The sequence below is a fragment of the Squalius cephalus genome, assembly GCF_949319135.1.
Source record: "Squalius cephalus genome assembly, chromosome: 3".
Classification (NCBI taxonomy): Eukaryota; Metazoa; Chordata; class Actinopteri; order Cypriniformes; family Leuciscidae; genus Squalius; species Squalius cephalus.
Window position 1 is genome coordinate 942,456 of NC_137124.1, and position 22,911 is coordinate 965,366.

The 22,911-nt window shown below is 42.1% G+C and overlaps 2 protein-coding genes across 3 annotated transcripts in view; one reads left to right on the forward strand and one right to left on the reverse strand.

Annotated features, from left to right (window-relative positions):
- Positions 1-45: 45 nt before the first annotated feature.
- On the reverse strand, positions 46-17,240 carry LOC307155308 (calcium-binding protein 2). Of its 2 annotated transcripts, none has more exons than XM_079865897.1 (8): positions 17,108-17,240; positions 15,975-16,019; positions 14,856-14,997; positions 11,909-11,939; positions 11,672-11,815; positions 6,590-6,699; positions 2,647-2,794; positions 46-1,800 (listed from the first exon to the last, which is right to left on the reverse strand). In XM_079865897.1, exons 2-8 carry the CDS (start codon positions 16,010-16,012, stop codon positions 1,772-1,774), a joined length of 642 nt encoding a protein of 213 aa, XP_079722023.1. In that variant the 5' UTR covers positions 16,013-16,019; positions 17,108-17,240; the 3' UTR covers positions 46-1,771. The 2 variants fall into 2 exon arrangements, with proteins under 2 accessions (XP_079722023.1, XP_079722024.1); XM_079865898.1 differs by having other exon boundaries at positions 15,975-16,108.
- Positions 17,241-17,914: 674 nt separating this feature from the next.
- Positions 17,915-22,911, forward strand: part of LOC307155305 (butyrophilin subfamily 2 member A2-like) — a 37,561-nt gene continuing 32,564 nt past the window's right edge. The window contains exon 1 of the mRNA XM_079865892.1: positions 17,915-17,930. The gene's annotated coding sequence lies outside the window, so the exon portion shown is untranslated. The remainder of the gene's footprint in view (positions 17,931-22,911) is intronic.

The window sequence follows — 22,911 nt, forward strand, 5'->3', positions numbered from 1 at the left end:
ATAGTTTATATAAATATAAATTCAGACGGGTTTTTTTTTTTTTTTCAAACTTTTACTGTTTAATAACAAAACTTAAAAAATACACTTGTTACATATTTTGACACTTTTAAAGGTCTATGCATAAAAATATCTATACACACACACATCTGCTTCAGAGACATATACAGTATATTACTGTAAAGTTACCGTCATCTACATTGCATTATGTTTGGTTGAAACTTTAACTAGTCATTTAGAAAATATCAAAAGGAGTGATTATTTTCTCTCAAAAAAATTTTTTTTTTTTTTTTCAACCAGAACTTTTCCCTTTTATGACTTTTACAGACATTCATTTTGCAAATTCATTTTATTGGAATTATTGGGCGATTTCCTTTCATATATTAGGTGCCAATCTTCAGAATTTATGGATTTAAACAATTATAGTTATTAGTACAGATGGCAGTCACCAAAGCACTCATAAAGAGCTACATCTAGCCATGAAATATGTAAAATCAGAGAAATGTATTTAATACAGAAATATCCATGATGAGCTTTTATGATTTTATGAATTTGAGGAATTTTTCAGGCCAGGAAATCAGACTTTTAAAGGGGTCCTATTATGCTTTTTCACATTTGTAATGTTGCTGTTTGAGCATAAAAAAGATCTGCAAGGTTACAAAGCTGAAAGTATTTTATTTAACAGAATCCACTTTTCAAGAACTACAACAAACGGCTCGTTTGGACTACAGAGCGACTTTTCCGGATCTTATGATGTCAGAATGGTACTCATTTAAATAGTCCCCGCCCACGGAATACGCAAAACAGTTGGCAGAGCCTGGTTGAGCTGCGACTAGGGAAGATGAAGAGTGTTGTCGCTGTTTTTCCCCCGGAAAACGTTTGTCCTAAGGCTGACGAACTGAGAGTGATTAAAATTTATTTTTAAAACTGTTCCTGAACATTATAACCTCAACGTTTGTCTGTGCACTGCACATTTTACAGAGAACAGCAGACAGAGTTCGATACAAGCTATACGCACAAATGCTTCTGAAAGACGGAGCCGTTCCCATTTCGTCTGGAAAATCTCTTGTTTATGGATCACAGCTTGTAAAAGCTATGCCTCCGCTCGCCTGCTTACTAACATTACAGTGTTGATGTAGTGTTTACTGGAGCTTTTGTAAGCTCTTGCTTTTGTAAGAATGCTCACCGCCTCTTAGGAAAATGAACCATGATTTTGTGATCGATTACTGTTTTTATTACCATAGTTTTCTGACAAAAATGATTAAATGGTGGATAACATCCTATCTATAATCTATCAGAAAAACAAACAAAAAAACATGTGCACTCTGAAGTCCTGTGAAATTTGTTCTGCACGATCCTCTTGTTCGTTAACATTGTCAGGGTCTGAATCGGGCTCAAAATGGTTTGACGCCATTGTTAATATTTACATCTGAGTAGAGCTCGCAGTTATGAATGGGCGGGGCCAATATTATGCCAATCACAGCACACTGGACCAGCTAACCAATCACAGCACATTTTGTATTTCGGAAGGAGGGGCTTCAAGGAAAAAAAAATTTTCAACCAGACCAGGGAAAGAGAGGAGCTGTAATGATGTAAAATATGTTTTTTAAAAAATGCTTTTTTGCACCCCAAAAACAAAACCAAGACTTCATAAAAGGCCATAATAGGACCCCTTTAAAAATCCCAGATGTTTCGGTGTTCTTGGTGTGCGTCTGAACCCGTATCATCCGCTGCTGCAAACACTGATGAAAGATGATAATGACGGTGTTGTGTTTTATCTCACCGACAGCATCATCACAAACTCTGGAAGAACACAGAGGAGCCAATGATGTTCTCAACATTACAGACAAACAGCATAAGGTGTGTCAGAAAACAACAGAAGTCAAGGAAAAGTGTGTGTGTGTGTGTGAGAGAGAGAGAGAGAGAGAGTGTGTGTGTGTGTGTGTGAGAGAGAGAGAGTGAGAGTGTGTGAGTGTGTATGTGTGTGTGTAAGAGTGTGAGTGTTTGTTACTGTATGTGTGTGTGTGTGAGAGAGAGAGAGAGAGAGAGAGAGTGTGTGTGTGTGTGTGAGAGAGAGAGAGAGAGTGAGAGTGTGTGAGTGTGTATGTGTGTGTGTAAGAGTGTGAGTGTTTGTGACTGTATGTGTGTGTGTGTGAGAGAGACAGAGAGAGAGAGAGAGAGAGTGTGTGTGAGTGTGTGTAAGAGTGCGAGTGTTTGTGAGTGTGTGTGTACTTGTTTTCATGACAACTGAGGACATTTTTATGATAACACACCTGCAAATGAGGACACTCGACAAAATAGGTGATTTATGAGGACATTTTGGGGGTCCTCATTTTTCAAATGGCTTTAAAAACATACTAAGCAGTGTTTTTTTTTAAATGTAAAAATGCAGAATGTTTCCTGTGATGGGTAGGTTTAGGGATAGGGGCAGTGTAGGGGGATAGAATGTACAGTTTGTACAGTATAAAAACCATTACGCCTATGGAATGTCCTCACAAATCACATAAACATGGCTGTGTGAGTGAGAGAGAGAGTGTGTGTGTGTGTGTGTGTGTGTGTGTGTGTGTGTGTGTGTGAGAGAGAGAGAGAGAGAGAGAGAGAGAGAGAGAGAGAGAGAGAGTGTGTGTAAAGTGGCATTGATCTCCTCACCCTCAAAATCCACGGTTCCATCTCCATTGAGGTCCAGCTCCTTCAGGATCTCCTCCAGTTCTCCTTTCTTGAGTTTCTCTCCTAACAGATTCTTCACGGCCTCCTTCATCTCATCCAGAGAGATCTTCCCATCACCATCAGTGTCAAACTGACCAGAGAAACAGAGGAAAATTACCTCAAATAGAACTCAATCAATGATCAAACTAAATAGTTTCATTAAATAAATAAAAATGGAGATTGCATCCATTAACATTGCACCAATGGGGATCTTGCTCAAGGAGGAAGAGACCTGGAAGAGCATGTGAAATAGTTTATTAGTGCCAGCCACCTCTGATGACATCATGTTCATGGAGGGATTTTGGATCTGTTTGGACGACGGGATCTGGTTGGTGATGCCGTGATGAAACAACTGCTGGACACTGGCCGAGTACATCAACTTCGCCCAGAGCCAGCTGCTAAGTCCGTCCCGGAAGCAGAGCCAGAGGTCCTGTCTGACCAGGTGTGTGAGCCGGCCTATACTCCAGAGGGAGAATTAGTGAAGTTGGATTCTAACAAATGGCTGATCCACCACTTCCCACCTACGAACCTTCTCTGTCACTCACCCAGTCTTCCTCTACACACTCCTCTGAAGCCAGCCATTCCCTTGTCTCCGCCTCCACTGGGCTGCCTCGCCACCTCAGCTCCACCCGGGACCCTCGTCTCACCGGCTCCACCAGGCTCCCTCGTTCTACCGGCTCCCTCATCCCATTGGCTTCACCGGCACCCTCGTCCCACCGGCTTCACCGGCACCCATGTCCCACCGGCTTCACCAGGCTCGCTCCTCCTACTGGGCTCCCTCGTCCCACTGGGCTCCCTCGTCCCACCAGCTCCACCAGGCTTCCTCGTCGCACTGGCTCCACCAGGCTCCCTCGTCCCACCCGCTCCACCAGGCTTCCTAGTCCTATCAGGCTCCCTCGTCCCACTGGGCTCCCTTGTCCCACCTGCTCCACCAGGCTTCCTAGTCCTATCAGGCTCCCTCGTCCCACTGGACCCACCAGGCTTCCTAGTCCCATCAGGCTCCCTCGTCCCACTGGATCCACCAGGCTTCCTAGTCCTATCAGGCTCCCTCGTCCCACAGGGCTCCCTTGTCCCACTGGATCCACCAGGCTTCTTAGTCCCATCAGGCTCCCTCGTCCCACCGGGCTCCCTCGTCCCACTGTATCCACCAGGCTCCCTCGTCCCACTGGATCCACCGGGCTCCCTCGTCCCACCGGGCTCCCTTGTCCCACTGTATCCACCAGGCTTCTTAGTCCCATCAGGCTCCCTCGTCCCACCGGGCTCCCTCGTCCCACTGTATCCACCAGGCTTCTTAGTCCCACCGGGCTCCCTCGTCCCACTGGATCCACCAGGCTCCCTCGTCCCACCGGCTCCACCAGGCTCCCTCGTCCCACTGGATCCACCAGGCTCCCTCGTCCCACCGGCTCCACCAGGCTCCCTCGTCCCACCAGATCCACCAGGCTCCCTCATCCCACCGGCTCCACCAGGCTCCCTCGTCCCACGGAATCCACCAGGCTCCCTCGTCCCACCGGCTCCACCAGGCTCCCTCGTCCCACTGGGCTCCCTCGTCCCACCAGATCCACCAGGCTCCCTCGTTCCACGGAATCCACTAGGCTCCCTCATCCCACCTCAGCTCCACCCGGGACCCTCGTCCCACCAGCTTCACCAGGCTTTCTCGTCTCACCGGCTCCCTCGTCCCATTGGCTTCACCGGCACCCTCGTCCCACCGACTTCACCGGCACCCATGTCTCACTGGCTTCACCAGGCTCGCTCCTCCTACTGGGCTCCCTCGTCCCACTGGGCTCCCTCGTCCCACCGGCTCCACCAGGCTTCCTCGTCGCACTGGCTCCACCAGGCTCCCTCGTCCCACCCGCTCCAACAGGCTTCCTAGTCCTATCAGGCTCCCTCGTTCCACCGGGCTCCCTCGTCCCACCCGCTCCACCAGGCTTCTTAGTCCCACCAGGCTCCCTCGTTCCACCGGGCTCCCTTGTCCCACTGTATCCACCAGGCTTCTTAGTCCCACCAGGCTTCTTAGTTCCACCCGCTCCAACAGGCTTCCTAGTCCTATCAGGCTCCCTCGTTCCACCGGGCTCCCTCGTCCCACCCGCTCCACCAGGCTTCTTAGTCCCACCAGGCTCCCTCGTCCCACCGGGCTCCCTCGTCCCACTGGATCCACCAGGCTTCTTAGTCCCACCAGGCTCCCTCGTCCCACCGGGCTCCCTCGTCCCACCCGCTCCACCAGGCTTCTTAGTCCCACCAGGCTCCCTCGTCCCACCGGGCTCCCTTGTCCCACTGTATCCACCAGGCTTCTTAGTCCCACCAGGCTCCCTCGTCCCACCGGGCTCCCTCGTCCCACTGGATCCACCAGGCTTCTTAGTCCCACCAGGCTCCCTCGTCCCACCGGGCTCCCTCGTCCCACCCGCTCCACCAGGCTTCTTAGTCCCACCAGGCTCCCTCGTTCCACCGGGCTCCCTTGTCCCACTGTATCCACCAGGCTTCTTAGTCCCACCAGGCTTCTTAGTTCCACCCGCTCCAACAGGCTTCCTAGTCCTATCAGGCTCCCTCGTTCCACCGGGCTCCCTCGTCCCACCCGCTCCACCAGGCTTCTTAGTCCCACCAGGCTCCCTCGTCCCACCGGGCTCCCTCGTCCCACTGGATCCACCAGGCTTCTTAGTCCCACCAGGCTCCCTCGTCCCACCGGGCTCCCTCGTCCCACCCGCTCCACCAGGCTTCTTAGTCCCACCAGGCTCCCTCGTCCCACCGGGCTCCCTTGTCCCACTGTATCCACCAGGCTTCTTAGTCCCACCAGGCTCCCTCGTCCCACCGGGCTCCCTCGTCCCACTGGATCCACCAGGCTTCTTAGTCCCACCAGGCTCCCTCGTCCCACCGGGCTCCCTCGTCCCACCCGCTCCACCAGGCTTCTTAGTCCCACCAGGCTCCCTCGTCCCACCGGGCTCCCTCGTCCCACTGTATCCACGAGGCTTCTTAGTCCCACCAGGCTCCCTCGTCCCACCGGGCTCCCCCGTCCCACTGTATCCACCAGGCTTCTTAGTCCCACCAGGCTCCCTCGTCCCACCGGGCTCCCCCGTCCCACTGTATCCACCAGGCTTCTTAGTCCCACCAGGCTCCCTCGTCCCACCGGGCTCCCCCGTCCCACTGTATCCACCAGGCTTCTTAGTCCCACCAGGCTCCCTCGTCCCACCGGGCTCCCTCGTCCCACTGGATCCACCAGGCTCCCTCGTCCCACTGTATCCACCAGGCTTCTTAGTCCCACCAGGCTCCCTCGTCCCACCGGGCTCCCTCGTCAGCTTGGAGCGGGTTGAGTAGGACCAGTTACACCAGTCTGTAGCTGTAGCTGTTTGTCATTGTCTCATTATCACTGTGTATTTTAGTTCCTCTGTGTGCTCACTTCCGTTGTCCAGTATTGTCTTGTTTTACATGCTGTTCTTCACATGTGGACTTTTTGAGTTTGTTTTATAAAAAATACCTTCGTTTTGTAACCTTTTGAATCTTAGTAGTATCACATATTTAGCTTGGCAACATGCTGTTCGTGTCAGTTGTTGAGGCTGATGTGTTGAGTATTAAAAATCAGTCACTAATGATGTTCTTCTACTCACCAAGGTTGTGTTTATTAGATCAAAATACAGTAAAAACAGTGAAATATTATTCCAATGTAAAACAGCTGTTTTCTGAAAATAGAAAGTTCAAAAGAACAGCATTTATTTGAAAAAGAATAATTTGTAACATTTAAAATGTCTTTACTGTCCCTTTTGATCAATTTAATGCATCCTTGATGAATAAAAGTGTTAATTTCTTACTGACCCCAACCTTTTTGCATGTTGCGTTATTTGTTTTAACAACCATTATTTAATATAAGCTTTATATAAGCAGGACATGAATGTCTGACCTGAACGAAGGAGCTCTTGATCTCTTTGAGCCCGAGCATATCCGCCGTCTCCACCATCATCCTGGGGCCCATTAACTCACAGAAGTCATCGAAATCCATCAGACCCCCGACTGAACACACACACACACACACACACACAGTATGTGAACGGGGACACAAGACCGTATTCACACACACACACACACACACACACACAGACACACACACACACTCAGACACTCGAACTCACACACTCGCACTCACATACTCACTCACTCACACACTCACTCACAGACACACACACTCACACTCTCACATACTCGCACTCACATACTTGCGCACTCACATCCTCACACTCACTCACATACCCACACTCACTGACACACACACTCATACTCACATAATCGCACTCATATACTCACACACTCTCTCACACTCACATACTCACTCTCACATAATCGCACTCACGCTCACATACTCGCATACTCACACACTCTCTCACACTCACATACTCACTCTCACATAATCGCACTCACGCTCACATACTCGCATACTCACTCTCACATACTCACACTCACATACTCACACTCTCTCACACTCACACTTGCATAATCGCACTCATATACTCACACACTCTCTCACACTCACATACTCACTCTCACATACTCGCACTCACATACTCACACACTCTCTCACACTCACATACTCGCACTCACATACTCACACACTCTCTCACACTCACATACTCACACTCACATACTCACACACTCTCTCACACTCACATACTCACACTCGCACAATCGCACTCACATACTCACACACTCTCTCACACTCACACTCACTCGCACAATCGCACTCACATACTCACACACTCTCTCACACTCACACTCACTCTCACATACTCGCACTCACATACTCGCACACTCTCTCACACTCACATACTCACACTCACACTCACTCTCACATACTCGCACTCACATACTCGCACACTCTCTCACACTCACATACTCACACTCGCACAATCGCACTCACATACTCACACACTCTCTCACACTCACACTCACTCTCACATACTCGCACTCACATACTCGCACACTCTCTCACACTCACATACTCACACTCGCACAATCGCACTCACATACTCGCACACTCTCTCACACTCACATACTCACTCTCACATACTCGCACTCACATACTCACACACTCTCTCACACTCACATACTCACACTCGCATAATCGCACTCACATACTCACACACTCTCTCACACTCACATACTCTCACATACTCGCACTCACATACTCACACACTCTCTCACACTCACATACTCACACTCGCATAATCGCACTCACATACTCACACACTCTCTCACACTCACATACTCTCACATACTCGCACTCACATACTCACACACTCTCTCACACTCACACTCACTCTCACATACTCGCACTCACATACTCGCACACTCTCTCACACTCACATACTCTCACATACTCGCACTCACATACTCGCACACTCTCTCACACTCACACTCACTCTCACATACTCGCACTCACATACTCGCACACTCTCTCACACTCACATACTCACACTCGCATAATCGCACTCACATACTCACACACTCTCTCACACTCACATACTCACACTCGCATAATCGCACTCACATACTCACACACTCTCTCACACTCACATACTCTCACATACTCGCACTCACATACTCACACACTCTCTCACACTCACACTCACTCTCACATACTCGCACTCACATACTCGCACACTCTCTCACACTCACATACTCACACACTCTCTCACACTCACATACTCACACACTCTCTCACACTCACATACTCACACTCACTCACATACTCACACACTCTCTCACACTCACATACTCTCACATACTCGCACTCACATACTCACACACTCTCTCACACTCACATACTCACACTCACTCACATACTCACACTCGCATAATCGCACTCACATACTCACACTCACTCACATACTCACACACTCTCTCACACTCACATACTCACACTCGCATAATCGCACTCACATACTCACACTCACACTCACATACTCACACTCACTCACATACTCACACCAGGGTTATTATAGTTTTGCATTTTTCATTAGTTTTTATTTTTATTTCGTTTTGACTTTTTGTTTTCAAATTCAGTTTAGTTTTAATTAGTTTTTAAAGTGGGTTTGCTAGTTTAGTTTATTTTTTATTTTTTGAAAATGCTTAGTTTTAGTTTAGTTTTTATTAGTTTTAGTGTTAGTTTTAGTCTTTTTTTGTAATTTGGGTTATTTGTCAGGGGCAAGATTCAAAAAGGTCAGAAAAAGTATTGTGTAATAATAACTTAACAAAAACATCATACAATTTTTGAAAAAAATTCACACCCCATTGAAATTCCTTCACCTCTTACAAAATCCACACACCGTACCAAAAATCTACACATCTTCTATACAGAATTCACACCCTATACAAATACGTTACCACAGCTGTACAATTTCCACACCCTATAGTAGATTTACCCTATACAGTCAGTAGCCTACTCATCTGGATTGAAGCAGCAAACATTCAGTATAAAAGTAAAAAAAATGACATAACATTATTTAATATTTGAATCACAGCTTATATAGTGTTTTGACATCGACAACCACAACCAAAAAGTGCATTTTACCTCAAACATGCGACTAGTTAACTTTCTAAAGAAGGCGCAATCGCTTCTCGGGTCGACATTAACACACTGACAAAATTATATTCAGAATTTAAAATAATTTTTATACCACTTTTTAATGTGTGATTGTGTAAAGGTGTTCACGAGATAGAGATACCAACCTTTCGCAAACTTGCTTTCAACGTCGAACGAACACTCGTTCTCATGGAGGGGAGGTGTGCACGGAGGGGAGGGGCTGTGTGTGTGTGTGTGTGTGTGTGTGTGTGTGTGCGCGCATGTGAGAGACACATGAGTGACAGAGAGATGGAGGGAGAGCAGGGAAAGGAAATGCAGCTGAACGAATACGCTGCGTGTTTTAAATAGCGTTAAAAAATGAAAGACCTTGACAAAGACGAAAACTAAGGACATTTACTCTATAATTTTATTTTATTTTAGTTAGTTTTGCCAAACACACATTACAGTTTTAGTTAGTTATCTTTTTTTTGTAATGTCTCGTTTTTATTTTTATTTCAGTTAACGACAATGTTTTTTCCCACCTAGTTTTTGTTTTTTCGTTCGTTTTCGTTAACGATTATAACCTTGACTCGCACTCACACTCACTCACATACTCACATGATCGCACTCAGATACTCACGTACTCACATACTTGCACTCACACTCAGATACTCACACTCATTCACATACTCACACTCACATAATCGCACTCACATACTCACACTCACTCACATACTCGCACTCACATAATCACACGCAAATACTCACACTCACTCACACTCACTCACATACTCACACTCTCACTCACTCACTCACTCACATATTCACACTCACTCCCTCTCCTCACATACACTCACAAAATCACACTCACATACTCACACTCACATATTCACACTCACTCACTCTCCTCACATACACTCACAAAATCACACTCACATACTCACACTCCCATACTCACACTCACTCACATACTCACACTCACTCACATACTTGCACTCACACTTACATAATCGCACTCACATACTCACACTCAGACACATACTCGCACTCACATACTCACATACTCACATAATCACACGCAAACACTCACGCACTCACACTCACTCACATACTCACACTCACACTCACTCACTCACTCACTCACTCACTCACTCACATACTCGCACTCACACTCACTCACTCACTCACTCACTCACTCACTCACATATTCACACTCACTCACTCACTCACTCACTCACTCACTCACTCACGCACTCACACTCACTCACATACTCGCACTCACACTCACTCACTCACTCACTCACTCACATATTCACACTCACTCACTCACTCTCACTCACACTCACTCACATACACTCACACTTATATAATCGCACTCACATACTCACACACTCACACTCACTCACATAATCACACGCAAACACTCACGCACTCACACTCACTCACATACTCGCACTCACACTCACTCACTCACTCTCTCACTCACTCACTCACATACTCGCACTCACACTCACTCACTCACTCACTCACTCACATATTCACACTCACTCACTCACTCACTCACTCACTCACTCACTCACTCACGCACTCACACTCACTCACATACTCGCACTCACACTCACTCACTCACTCACTCACTCACATATTCACACTCACTCACTCACTCTCACTCACACTCACTCACATACACTCACACTTATATAATCGCACTCACATACTCACACACTCACACTCACTCACATAATCACACGCAAATACTCATGCACTCACACTCACTCACTCACTCACACTCACTCACATACTCATACTCACTTTTTCGCACTCACATACTCACAGACACACACACACACTCTCAAACACTCACATACTCACTCACATATTCAAACCAGCCTGATCTCATCCCAAGGCGTCATATACTGACGCTTTTGACATTTCGTCTACATCCAACGCACATGGCACCCTTTATCATCAATATGAGACGCAGATAGATATGGGCCAGAAGGCGCCTCCTAGCGGTCTAACCCTAACCCTACCCCAGACCTAAACCTACCCATAACCGAACAAAGCTGTGTGCGTCTCATATTGACGCTAAAGGGTGCCATGTGCGTTGGATGTAGACGAAATGTCAAAAGCGTCAGTATATGACGCCCTAGGATGAGAATGCGTTGATTCAAACACTCACATAATCGCACTCATATACTCACGCACTCACATACTCGCACTCACATACTCACTCACACACACACACTCTCTCACACACACTCACTCACTCACTCTCACATACTCACACTCACATACTCATATTACACTCACATACTCTCTCACACACACACACACACACACACACACACACACACACACACACACACACACACACACTCACAGTCACACACACACAGACACACACACTCTCTCGCACACACTCACGTCTCATCTTGATCTGTTGAATGATCTCCAGCAGCTCCATCTCTGTCGGCATGTAACCCATCGTCCTCATGCACTCGGCCAGATCCTTATAGTTCAGATATCCATCCTGATCGTAGTCGAACTCCTTAAAGGCCTCGGACAGCTCTGGAAAACCAGCACTTGTGTCATTCTCACACACACAAACTCACTCACGCGCTGTGTGTGTTCAGACCTGAGATGTGATGCTCGGATACTCACCGTCGAGCTCCGGCTGAGATAACTCTCTCTCCTGACAGAAATCACACAGACACAGAGAGAAAGATTCATGTCAGGTCATCCTCATCATTTAATGCATCGAAAATAATGCTTGCATTTGTGGGTTTTTGTTTCTTGATCATCAGATCATCATATTAGAGTGATTTCTGAAGGATCATGTGACACTGAAGACTGGAGTAATGATGCTGAACATTCAGCTTTGATCACAAGAATAAATTACACTTTACTGTATATTCACATAGAGAACAGATGATTTACATTATAATAATATTCACTGTTTTACTGTATTTCTGATCTAATAAACGCAGCCTTGATGAGCAGAAGAGACTGAACCGCTGTGGATGATGATGAGACTCCTAGTTTCCACTGAAGAGGATCAGAATCAGTCAGGATCAAACACACAGTCGGATTAAAGCTTCCCGACTCCATCCCTCAATCCAAGTTTCCATTGCGTGTTTTGGGTCAAAGAACAATCACTCAAGAATAAAGACCAGCTTCACTGTTTCTCTTTTTAATATTCTCACTGTCCTTTGATTTATTATAACGATCTGGTTGTGAGTGTGTTCTGCCACAGAGATTCACACACACACATCTCAGTGTCAGCTGAACCTTTACTGTATTTACTGAGATCATGATGAACTACATCTTCACAAGCGGTGACAGTGAATTATTAAATGTGCAAATCAAATACAATTTGAATACACCTATTTTTCTTTTTTCATAGTCGATTTAACAGTTTAACTCTTCACATACTGTAATTTGCAAATTATTAATTATTAATTTTTTAGCATTTAAAATTCATTTTAAAAATGAAATACATTTTTTAAAACAATTTTTACAAGTGTAAAAAATGTTTTTTTTTTTTTTTAAATAATCTTATGGAGAAAGTTTCCTATTTCATTTGTTGATACTCATTTCATCTGATTTATAGTATTTATATTATTATATTGTTAAAAGCGCTTATAAATGAAGGTGACGACTTGATTTAAATGATTGATTTAGTTTAATTTATTGCTGTATTTATTATATTAATAATTAAATTAATGGAATTTTATGAATGTGATAAAAACATGACATACATTTAAAAGGGTTAGAAAAACTTTGCCCTTATAAAGGTAAAACAAGCACTTAAAAAAATCAGCAAATATTGTCCCTTGATGGAAGAGACGCAGAAGTGTGTTAAACGTGTGTGAGAGCATGTGTGAGAAGTGTGTGACTGTCTGTGTGTGTGTGCGTGTGAGAGAGAGAGAGAGAGAGAGAGAGAGAGAGAGAGAGAAGTGTGTTAAACGCCTAGACACACTGAAAGGTTTGGGAACCACTGCAGTAAATGGTAACAGTGGCCTCTGGAGGTTAAACTGGGAATTAAATAAGCCATTTTATATTAAATTGATTTAATATGAGGTTTAAATACAGTTTGTCCAAAAACTCTAACTTAACATAAAAAAAAGATCACATTTAAAAAATATATATTAATAACAACACCTGAGGGGGGGAGGGGGTGGGGGTGCCTCAACAAACACACAGAAGTCATGAATCAGACGTCAGCAGGAAGAGTTTGCTCTCAGTTCTTCACTGATCCTCATTAAAGCTCGTTAGAGTAATGAAGAGTGACACTGAAGCCCATTATGTGCTATTATTACCAGTGGATTACACGTGTGTTTAAGAGACGGACGACACACACATCACGCTCTGACCCTGAACACACAGCACAAGTCAATCTGCTCACACACACGGTCATCTCCACAGCGTCTGTGTGTGTGTGTGTGTACTTGTTTTCATGACAACTGAGGAAATTTTTATGATAACACACCTGCAAATGAGGACACTCGGGAAAATAGGTGATTTATGAGGACATTTTGGGTGTCCTCATTTTTCAAATGGCTTTAAAAACATACTTAGCAGTGTTTTTTTTTTAATGTAAAAATGCAGAATGTTTCCTGTGATGGGTAGGTTTAGGGATAGGGGCAGTGTAAGGGGATATAATATACAGTTTGTACAGTATAAAAAACATTACGCCTATGGAATGTCCTCACAAATCACATAAACATGGCTGTGTGTGTGTGTGTGTGTGTGTGTGTGTGTGTGTGTGTGTGTGTGTGTGTGTCATTTAATGCATGTCTGTGCTAAATCTCACAGCACTGAATATGAGAATCGTAAATTGGTTATGACTCTTCGCGTGTCGGTCAATGAATGTACTAGGCTAAGTTTTAGTTTGATAATGTTTTTTATTTAATATTTTGTATTTGTAGGGGATTTTATGGTACTAAATTATATTTATGCTGTATTTATAATCCATTTATTCACTTTTTGAGCATAGACCTGAAAATTAAATGTCCATCTTAAACTGCTGTAAATCTTGAACGCTTTAGAGCGACAGACTGAAGTTTGATCTCTTAAAGACGACACTTGGCAGATTATTGCTGAAGTGAACAAAAGTTTTAAAAAGTGATCTTAAAAAAAGTTACAGAATTTTACGTGAATTGTTATGAAAAATGCACAAAAATAGTATTTTTAAGTTTTATATGAAATATATATTTTCAAAATCACGTTTTACTCTAAAACTGCGAGAAAATCAAAGCCATAAAATCTAAACAAGTTGTGTTCCAAATTTTGATCTTGATATTTCTTAAAATGCTCTGTCAGTGAGATGATGTTCGGCTGCAGTTCCAGACGCTTCCACTAGAGGAAACTCGCCTCGTCATTTCCAGTGCACTCGTTTCTGACCGCGAGGAGCTCAAGTGTGACTATTATTTACAGCACCATTTAACCTTTTCCAATTATGTCCATGATCTTTGCGTGTGTTCACCAAGTATCAAGTTTCATATTCCGATGAAGTTACAAATTCTAAAAAAACAAAACGTTAAATGTTCAGCACCAGAGGGTTGTGTTTAAGGTGGAACTCAGCAGCAGGAGTGTTCTCATCAGATACCTGTCCGAAGACGCTGCTCAGAAGGTTATTGTACACCTTGTTCATCACTTCATCGTTCGATTTCTTGCTCTTCTTCTTGTTGGCGTCGGAGATCAAGGTCTTGCGAAGGGCCGGTTTGGAGGCGGAGCCTTCAGCTGATTGGCTGGATTGTGTCAGAAGGAGAATATGCAAATGTGTGAGAAACTCAGTAACTAAAAATGGAAGTTTCTATTTCATGTAACACTGACTAAAAACAATAACAATAAAATACACACAAAAATAACATATATTTCCTTCACGGGTCAAAATGACCCGAAGCCATAAAATTATACTTTTTTTTTTTGTCCAGAAAGCTTATTTCATTTCATTTTGATAATTTTTCTTTTCTTTTTGTTTTAATGCAATTGTTTTTGTAGATTTTTTGTTCTTTTTATTTTATTTACCTTTATATTACTAGATTTTATCAATAAATAATAAAATAAATAGTCATTTAAGCACATTCCTCACATTCTTTCAACTTAAATTCAAAATAGCTCACAATTTCATGCATAACCCTTTTAATTCAGCTCAAAATATCTTACATTGTGTGTCTTTGACCTCTTGTGGAAAAATAATAATATAAGATGATATTTCATGACTCTAGATGTCCTTATATCTCTATATGGAGCAAATGAGCTGTTCCTCTGGGTCCTAAAGTCAGTTTCTCTTCAGTGTGCATTCAGATACACATGTAGACATTATAAAATCATTTTTTGGTAAAGTTTGAGCATTTTTAGTTTGAATCTTGAGCATTTTAGGTTTATCTATGTGCACTGAAGCATTCCTCACATTCCATTCATTCCTAAGGGGTCAAATTGACCCGCGAGTGGAGGATTTGTTACGTTTTTAAATTTCAACCTCAAAACTCCTTGAATCCATTCAAATTTTTTGTTTGTGTATTCGTGCGACATAAGTCCAGGGGTCTTGGACCCCTCTGATGAACACTCAACTTTTTACATTTTTTCAAAAATGATTTCCGGGTCAGAATGACCCGAGGGAAGGATGAGGGTTTTTAACAACAGTTCAGGGCTGCGTTTCCCAAAGTTGATCGTAGAGACCATTGCTGGGAACTGTTCTACACTGATGAACATGTTCCCGTACCTGTCAATAGATGGCGCTCTGTCCGCTCTCTGTGCCATGCTGTCGCTGTTAAGGACAGACACAATCAGTGTTGGGAAGATATTAACACCAGATAACAGGGAACCTTCTGGAAGGATTCACTCAAAGTAACGTTCCTGTAACATTAATTCAACATTATATAATAACGTTATCAAAACGTTATGCAAAAACACCATTCATGCATCATTCATGGAGCGTTTTTACTGAAACATTTTAGCTGGATGTTCATCTGTTTTTTAAACGTCACTACCCATAATGTCTGCATAATGATAAACAGCAGTTTACTGTAATCAGTGCAACACATAACATGAGTAATGATAGACTCACAAACACACTTTACGTTTTAATCAAGACTGTTTTACTAAAGCACTTCCACTTTATGTTTCAGTCCGTTTGTCTCTGGAAGTAAACTGTAGTAGCAGGACTCTTGACACACTCATTTCTTCATTCCCATCACATGTTTGAGTAAGCATCATGATTTAGGTGTCATTCAAAATCCTCAAAATTCATCCTGTGAAAAACATTTTGAAATCTGACACTGCATTACAATAGAAACCGCACTTTAAAACCTTTCAGCGGCTCAATGTTTGATATCAGCTTCAAATTTGGAATCAGACGTATGACTTTGATTTCATAGCAATCTAGAATACAAATTATTTTGTAATTTTGTATCAAAAAAAAATGTTTAGTTCAGTACATTTTCTTTGCAATAAACTTAAACTTCTATAACTTTTCTACACTTTCTTTTTCTGAAGCCGCTTCTGCAATAATCTGCTGAGATCTGCACTTTAAAGCATTCATGAACTACAAGCATCTTCATGTCTACAAGCATCTTCATGTCTACAAGCATCTTCATGTCTACAAGCATCTTCATGTCTACAAGCATCTTCATGTCTACAAGCATCTTCATGTCTACAAGCATCTTCATGTCTACAAGCATCTTCATGTCTACAAGCATCTTCAAGCATCTTCATGTCTACAAGCATCTTCATGTCTACAAGCATCTTCAAGCATCTTCATGTCTACAAGCATCTTCATGTCTACAAGCATCTTCATGTCTACAAGCTCAGACCGAGCGGTGGAAGTTAAACACACACACAGAGCTGTCCTCTTACCGTGAACACGAGCTCCTCCAGCAGAGATGAACCTCTTCTCTCTGCGTCAGAAGATCTTACAGTGATTAAGTGGATGAACAGCACAGATTAAGCCAGGAAACATGTGGGCATGGCCAACAGAAACACAGCCTTCTCATTTATAGACACAACCTGAGCTTTTCTGATGGAATGACACAAAAAGAGAGAGAAAAAAATAAATATTTATTGTGATAATTATTAATTGTGATTTAATGTTTTACGTTTGTACTATACACTGTACACGAACCATGTTCAAACATTAGGCATTTTAACATTAATAAGCGCTAAACTAGCACTGACCTCACATGTTCTCGAATCACTCTGTTGTTCAACAGTGAAAGATGTTTTACACTCAACTAAATCAAGGTTACAATCAGCCGAATCATTAAAATCCACATTTAGACATATATTTTGAATTATGAAAAAAAAAAAAAAAAAGGAATTCATGTCGATATATTTTTTTCTGAAGTGACTCCAACGAAAAATGTGTGATTGTGAACTTATGTATGTTTTTTTTAATGCTTGCAAACCGTACAGAAATGACATTAATGATATACAACTTTGTACACAAAATATACCAACAATATGTTCAATGACATCTGTGAACTTATGTGCTTATACTGTATGTTCACATTTTATGACGCCTGTGTTTTATTTTTGTTTAACGAGGGTCATTAAACTGATGTTAAAGTGAAAATAAAACAGGAGGAAGAACAGGAGCATGCTTGTTTCACGTTGATTTTCGTCTGTTTTTATTGATTTTATATCAAAAATAACTATATTAACGGACGAGTCTTTGTCTCCGGTGAGTTTCTGTTTCCTCGTTGAACACGACAGTCTGATTGATTATATCTCTCGTATCATTCATGTGTTTCTGGAGAAATCCCGCAGAGTTTGTTTTATTTGAGTCTGTCTGTGTTTTCACAGGGATGATGTTGATTATTATCATCGCTTTACTGGAGATGTTCCTCATAGAGACTTCTGGTAAGAACAAGTTTGGATTTAATTCAGTTTTATGGATTAAATATTCTACATAGACCGGTATATCAACAAATATATATTTACAGAGTAATTCGTATATGTGAACACCTTTTATTGGCAGAGGTGGACAGTAACTAAGTACATTTCCTTGAGTACTGTACTTAAGTGCACTTTTTAAGTATCTGTACTTTACTTGAGTATATTTTTTTTCTGGAAACATTTTACTTTAAATTCACTACATTTGAAACACAAATATCGTACTTTTTACTCCAGTCCACCACATTTCTGTCAGGGTCCTTGAGTAGAAAGTAGTAACGTCAGTCAGGGGATGATTTTGGATTTGAACTCGACTGATGTTGGTTTCTGACGTCAACACGATTTTCATTTTCAAACACAAAACAACGTCTGTCCAACATTGCAGATTAACGTCAATCTGACGTTGGATTCTGACATCAATCTGATTTTCAATTTCAACGTTGGGTTTGGTCTTCTAAATGCAAATTTTGTCATTGTTTTGGAGCACACTATAACAGTAAGGCTAACATATTCATACTAAAAGCCAAAAAACTTTAAATGACACTATTTGAGGGAACAGCCATTTGGGTGTCCGAAACCATTGTGGACGTTATTGAGTGACTTATTCAATCCCACTGAAACTGTGTTCTAGAAATACATATGATATTGATATGAGGGCAGCCATAGATTCAGAGGCATAAGGTACTGTAAGTATTACACACAACAATGCAACAATAATAAAACAATGCATTGACACTTACTTTTTACTTTTGATACCTACAGTAAGTACTTTTAAAAGCGAGTACTTCTGCACTTTTACTAAAGTAAAAATCAGTCTTTACAACTTTTACTTGTAACGGAGTAATATTTGACCAGTAGTGTCTGTACTTTCACTCAAGTAAGGAAGTTGTGTACTTTTTCCACCTCTGTTTGTTGGATATTATGGCACTGGGCTACATATTACACATGGAAGGTAATTTAGGTTAATGTGAAACTAAACTAAACTCGTTGCTAGTCGCCTTGACCACAATAATATAACAAGAAGATCGCTTACCTCTAATTAAACATCTCTGCCAGTTAAATAACAATTATATGAGCAAAGAACTTATGAACAAACCTTTGGCGCACAATGTTTAGAGGTGCTCTATGTAAGTTTTTGACTGTACTAAAGCACAAAAATACCATAATATGTTTGCTGATATTAAGGAAACATGGTCATATAGTAGTTTCTCTGAAAAACATTTGCTACAGCCATTTGTTTTACTTTGAAATGTGTGTTCTGTTTTGGTCTGTGCGATATCGCGTGTTGCCAGTTTACCCAATAGTATTATTGCCACCACAGGTTGCCAGTTGAAAACACAACCATGGAAGCCAGTGAACAAACTGGGTCAGAGATCGCAGATTCTACCCGACCTAAAAAGCCTCCACACCCATCTAAAAATCTCTATGAACGGGAGCATATTAAAACGCGAAATCAACTCATCAACTCTCTCCAATATTTTGAATTTGGACTGCAGTACCCATTTCAGCCACTAGCTGTCAGTCCCACATACTCCACCTTTAAAATCAGTGAAGATCAAGTGAAGAATTACAGTCGCTCATTGGTCAAGAAACTAACGCCAACAAAATACAATATTTCATACGACCTTTGTAGAAGTGCCAACTCTTATAGCCTACCATTTTTCTAAATTTTAAGCAGCTCTCAGTTGTTCAGTAGCCTAACATTTAAAGTCAATGTAATGAATATTAAAATAAATGAATGTACGATATAAAATGAATGTACAAACTCACTGCGCAGGACGAAGCGCGAAGCCAGTTTCAGTAGCTTGTTACATGATAGTCTCTCTCATCTTGGCCAAATCGCTCCAAACCCAGCGCGGATCTACCGCCGGGCCGTGTGTCCACAATTTCCCCCTTTTTTCCCCCTTATTGTCTCCTGCATCTCTTGTTTTACTTTCAGCTGTGCCCTGTAGTCCATCTCGGCGGCGAATGCTCAGATTGTGCATTGAAGACTGTCACTTCTGACACCAAATGTAGGAGTTACTAGGAGTAACCAGGCGGCTTCTTTCTCCTCCTGAGACCTTTTTTTTAAGAACTGCAGGGTTACTGTTATGGCCATAACCCACGCCGTACATAACAGGAAGAAATCAATATAGCTCACTGCTCTTGCTCTTGAACTCACTCTGAACTCACACTTCTAGCTCCCAACTCTCTATCCCCCTGACCCCGCTAAAACCCCACCCCTTAATGTGAACAAGGACTAACAGCTAGAACCACTTCTTATTAAACAACAATAAATCTCAGATTGTTCACTTAAACGGGGTCAAACAGAATGCAACCCCGGATTTCTCTATGATGTTCATGCATCACATTCATCTTCCTTGAGCAGAAGAACATGAAGCTTCTCTCCTCCTCATCCAAAAAGGAGCTGAGTTACAGTTTTCTACTGTTTATAAACAAGCCTAAATTTATTTTCACTTACAAAATATTTATATGATGTATCATCATGCTGCACATGCTAAAGCACAGCTAAGTGTTCATTTATTAAAAATGTTAAGGTCGTCTCTGTCGTCCTGGGGTGCGTTTCCCGAAAGCATCGTTAGCCAACTATGGTCGCAAGTTCCGTCGTTACCAATAGAGTTCAATGGACATTGCGATGAACTTGCGACCATAGTTGGCTAACGATGCTTTCGGGAAACGCACCCCTGATCATCGATCCATATTGATCTACAATATCGTACACCGCAGGCTTTTCCTAGCCTGCAACATTTAGATCCATGAGGGAAAAATCCTTGAGATCTGTGTGGATTTTCCATTAGCTATTCAATCGCCTCATAAAAACAGAAAACACACTCATATGCATGCTCACACCGCAGAGATTATTACACAAAAAACATCTGTGAGAATTAATATGAAGCGTAACGCCCGTTTCACACATACTCGATTTGCAGTGCGTATGCGGTGCGTATTTTTTTCCGTACCCATGTTAACAGGTTAGAGCTTTCACACTGCACGCGGTTGCAGTCCGTCGATCCGTTCCAGTTGCGGTGCGTATACAGCAGTGCAGAGATCGTTTCCGCACCGAGTCTATTTTTGCTGTGCTGCACGCGCTGAATTAAAGTGACAGCGCACGTTTCGTGGTCAAAATGAACACAGATTGTAAAATTTAAATGAAAAAGAAAAGGCATGAGAGTCGGCTGTTTTTGTCAATTTTAAGTTTTAATTTAAAATGTTTGCGATTTAATATAAGTAGGCTACATGATTAAATATTTGCCCACTTGCTTGAGCAACTTAATATAAGTAGAAGTAGCCTAATGCATTGAATAGGCTGACGTTGTTTAAATTGTGTTTAAACGTGCGTACGTCTGTTAAAGAGTGTATATGCGTACAAAGAGAATCGCAATGCTGAGACGTTAAGACCGGGGTAAATCAAGGGAAAATACCATTTACTTCAACAAGACAACATAATGAACAACACTCGTCTCATTCGTGGAGGTGGAAAAACAAGTTCTTTGTGACATGCAAGATTTATTGTATTAAGATTTAAATTATGCAAAAGAAAGGCAAGGGTATGAGTCTGCTGTTTTTGTCAATTTTAAGTTTTAATTTAAAATGTAGGCTATGCGATTTTAATACAAGTAGCCTACATGGTAAAATATTTTTACCACTTGCTTGAGCAACTTAATATATAATTATATAGAAGTAATGCATTTAATAATATGTTGTTTAAATTGTGTTTAAACGTGAATACGTCTATTAAACCAGGGACGGATTGACAATCTGTGCGTTCTGGAAAAGTCCAGAACGGCCGTCCAACCGAGGGCCGTCGGCACAAAAAAAAAAAAAAAGTCTAATAAAGCAATATGAACAGCCAACAGCAGGGGCACTAATACGATCACTTATGCTACGTGTAAAAAAAACAACAACTGAGGAAGAAGAGTCGGCCTATAGCCACTGACAGAAAGTTAGTTGTATAAGGCTGCACTTTTAAATGTGCTTACATTATATTTGAATAGCAGTGGTCTCCAACCTGGTGCCTGTGAGTTGCCCGCTAAACACATTCTATAAATAGTCCCATCTTGTCGTCGGGGTTCCAGACTTCGAATAAATGGTATAATTTTGCGACCTTTTCAACAAAACGTTTCAATTTGAACTTTTGCCTCTACAAAATTACCCAACTCTCTTTGATTGTACGCTGTCATTTGCGTTGCGTATGAGAAACATCAAATGGCAAACGCTTAAAAAGCGGAACAAAACTTGTTTGATCTGAGCAGCGCAGAGCATTATCAGCTCTGCCCAAAAAACAGCGATCGCGGCCAAAGCACGTTACGCTGATCTCGATCACGCGAACATTATTACACAGAGCTGCGCGATCCACTGAGAAGCATTTCAATTCAGCGCAGAATTATCTATCTCTATTATAAACCCACAGATGACTATGTGATTTAAGCTTGTAAAAAGCCAGATGAAACAGCACTGACATTCTCAACATATTGACGCAAAAAAAAAACAGGCGAAACATTGTTCCGAGAACAAACCAGCTAGAAGACATTTCACACCAAAACTTATGAATTAACTTTAGTAAAACAAACTTTTTGGGCAGAAATGTGCCTGTAGGCTTTTCATATTAAAAATGCTGTTATATTAATATAGTCATGTATAAATGTATTAAATGTAATGCAGTAATGTTTTTGTTTAGAAGTTATGGCAGTTTATTTTTATTTTATTTTTTTTCATTTATATTTATACTAAATGTTTTGGCTACTGTTTTTGATAACACGTAGGTTTTT

What these genes read in the sequence shown, in the direction of transcription:
- LOC307155308 (XM_079865897.1), bottom strand. Translation starts at nt 16,012, where the DNA reads ATGGCACAGAGAGCGGACAGAGCGCCATCTATTGACAG. An exon ending in TGAGCAGCGTCTTCGGACAG is followed by an intron (nt 11,940 to 14,855) that starts GTATCTGATGAG and finishes GATTTCTGTCAG; the next exon opens with GAGAGAGAGTTATCTCAGCC. An exon ending in TGGAACCGTGGATTTTGAGG is followed by an intron (nt 1,801 to 2,646) that starts GTGAGGAGATCA and finishes GTGTTCTTCCAG; the next exon opens with AGTTTGTGATGATGCTGTCG.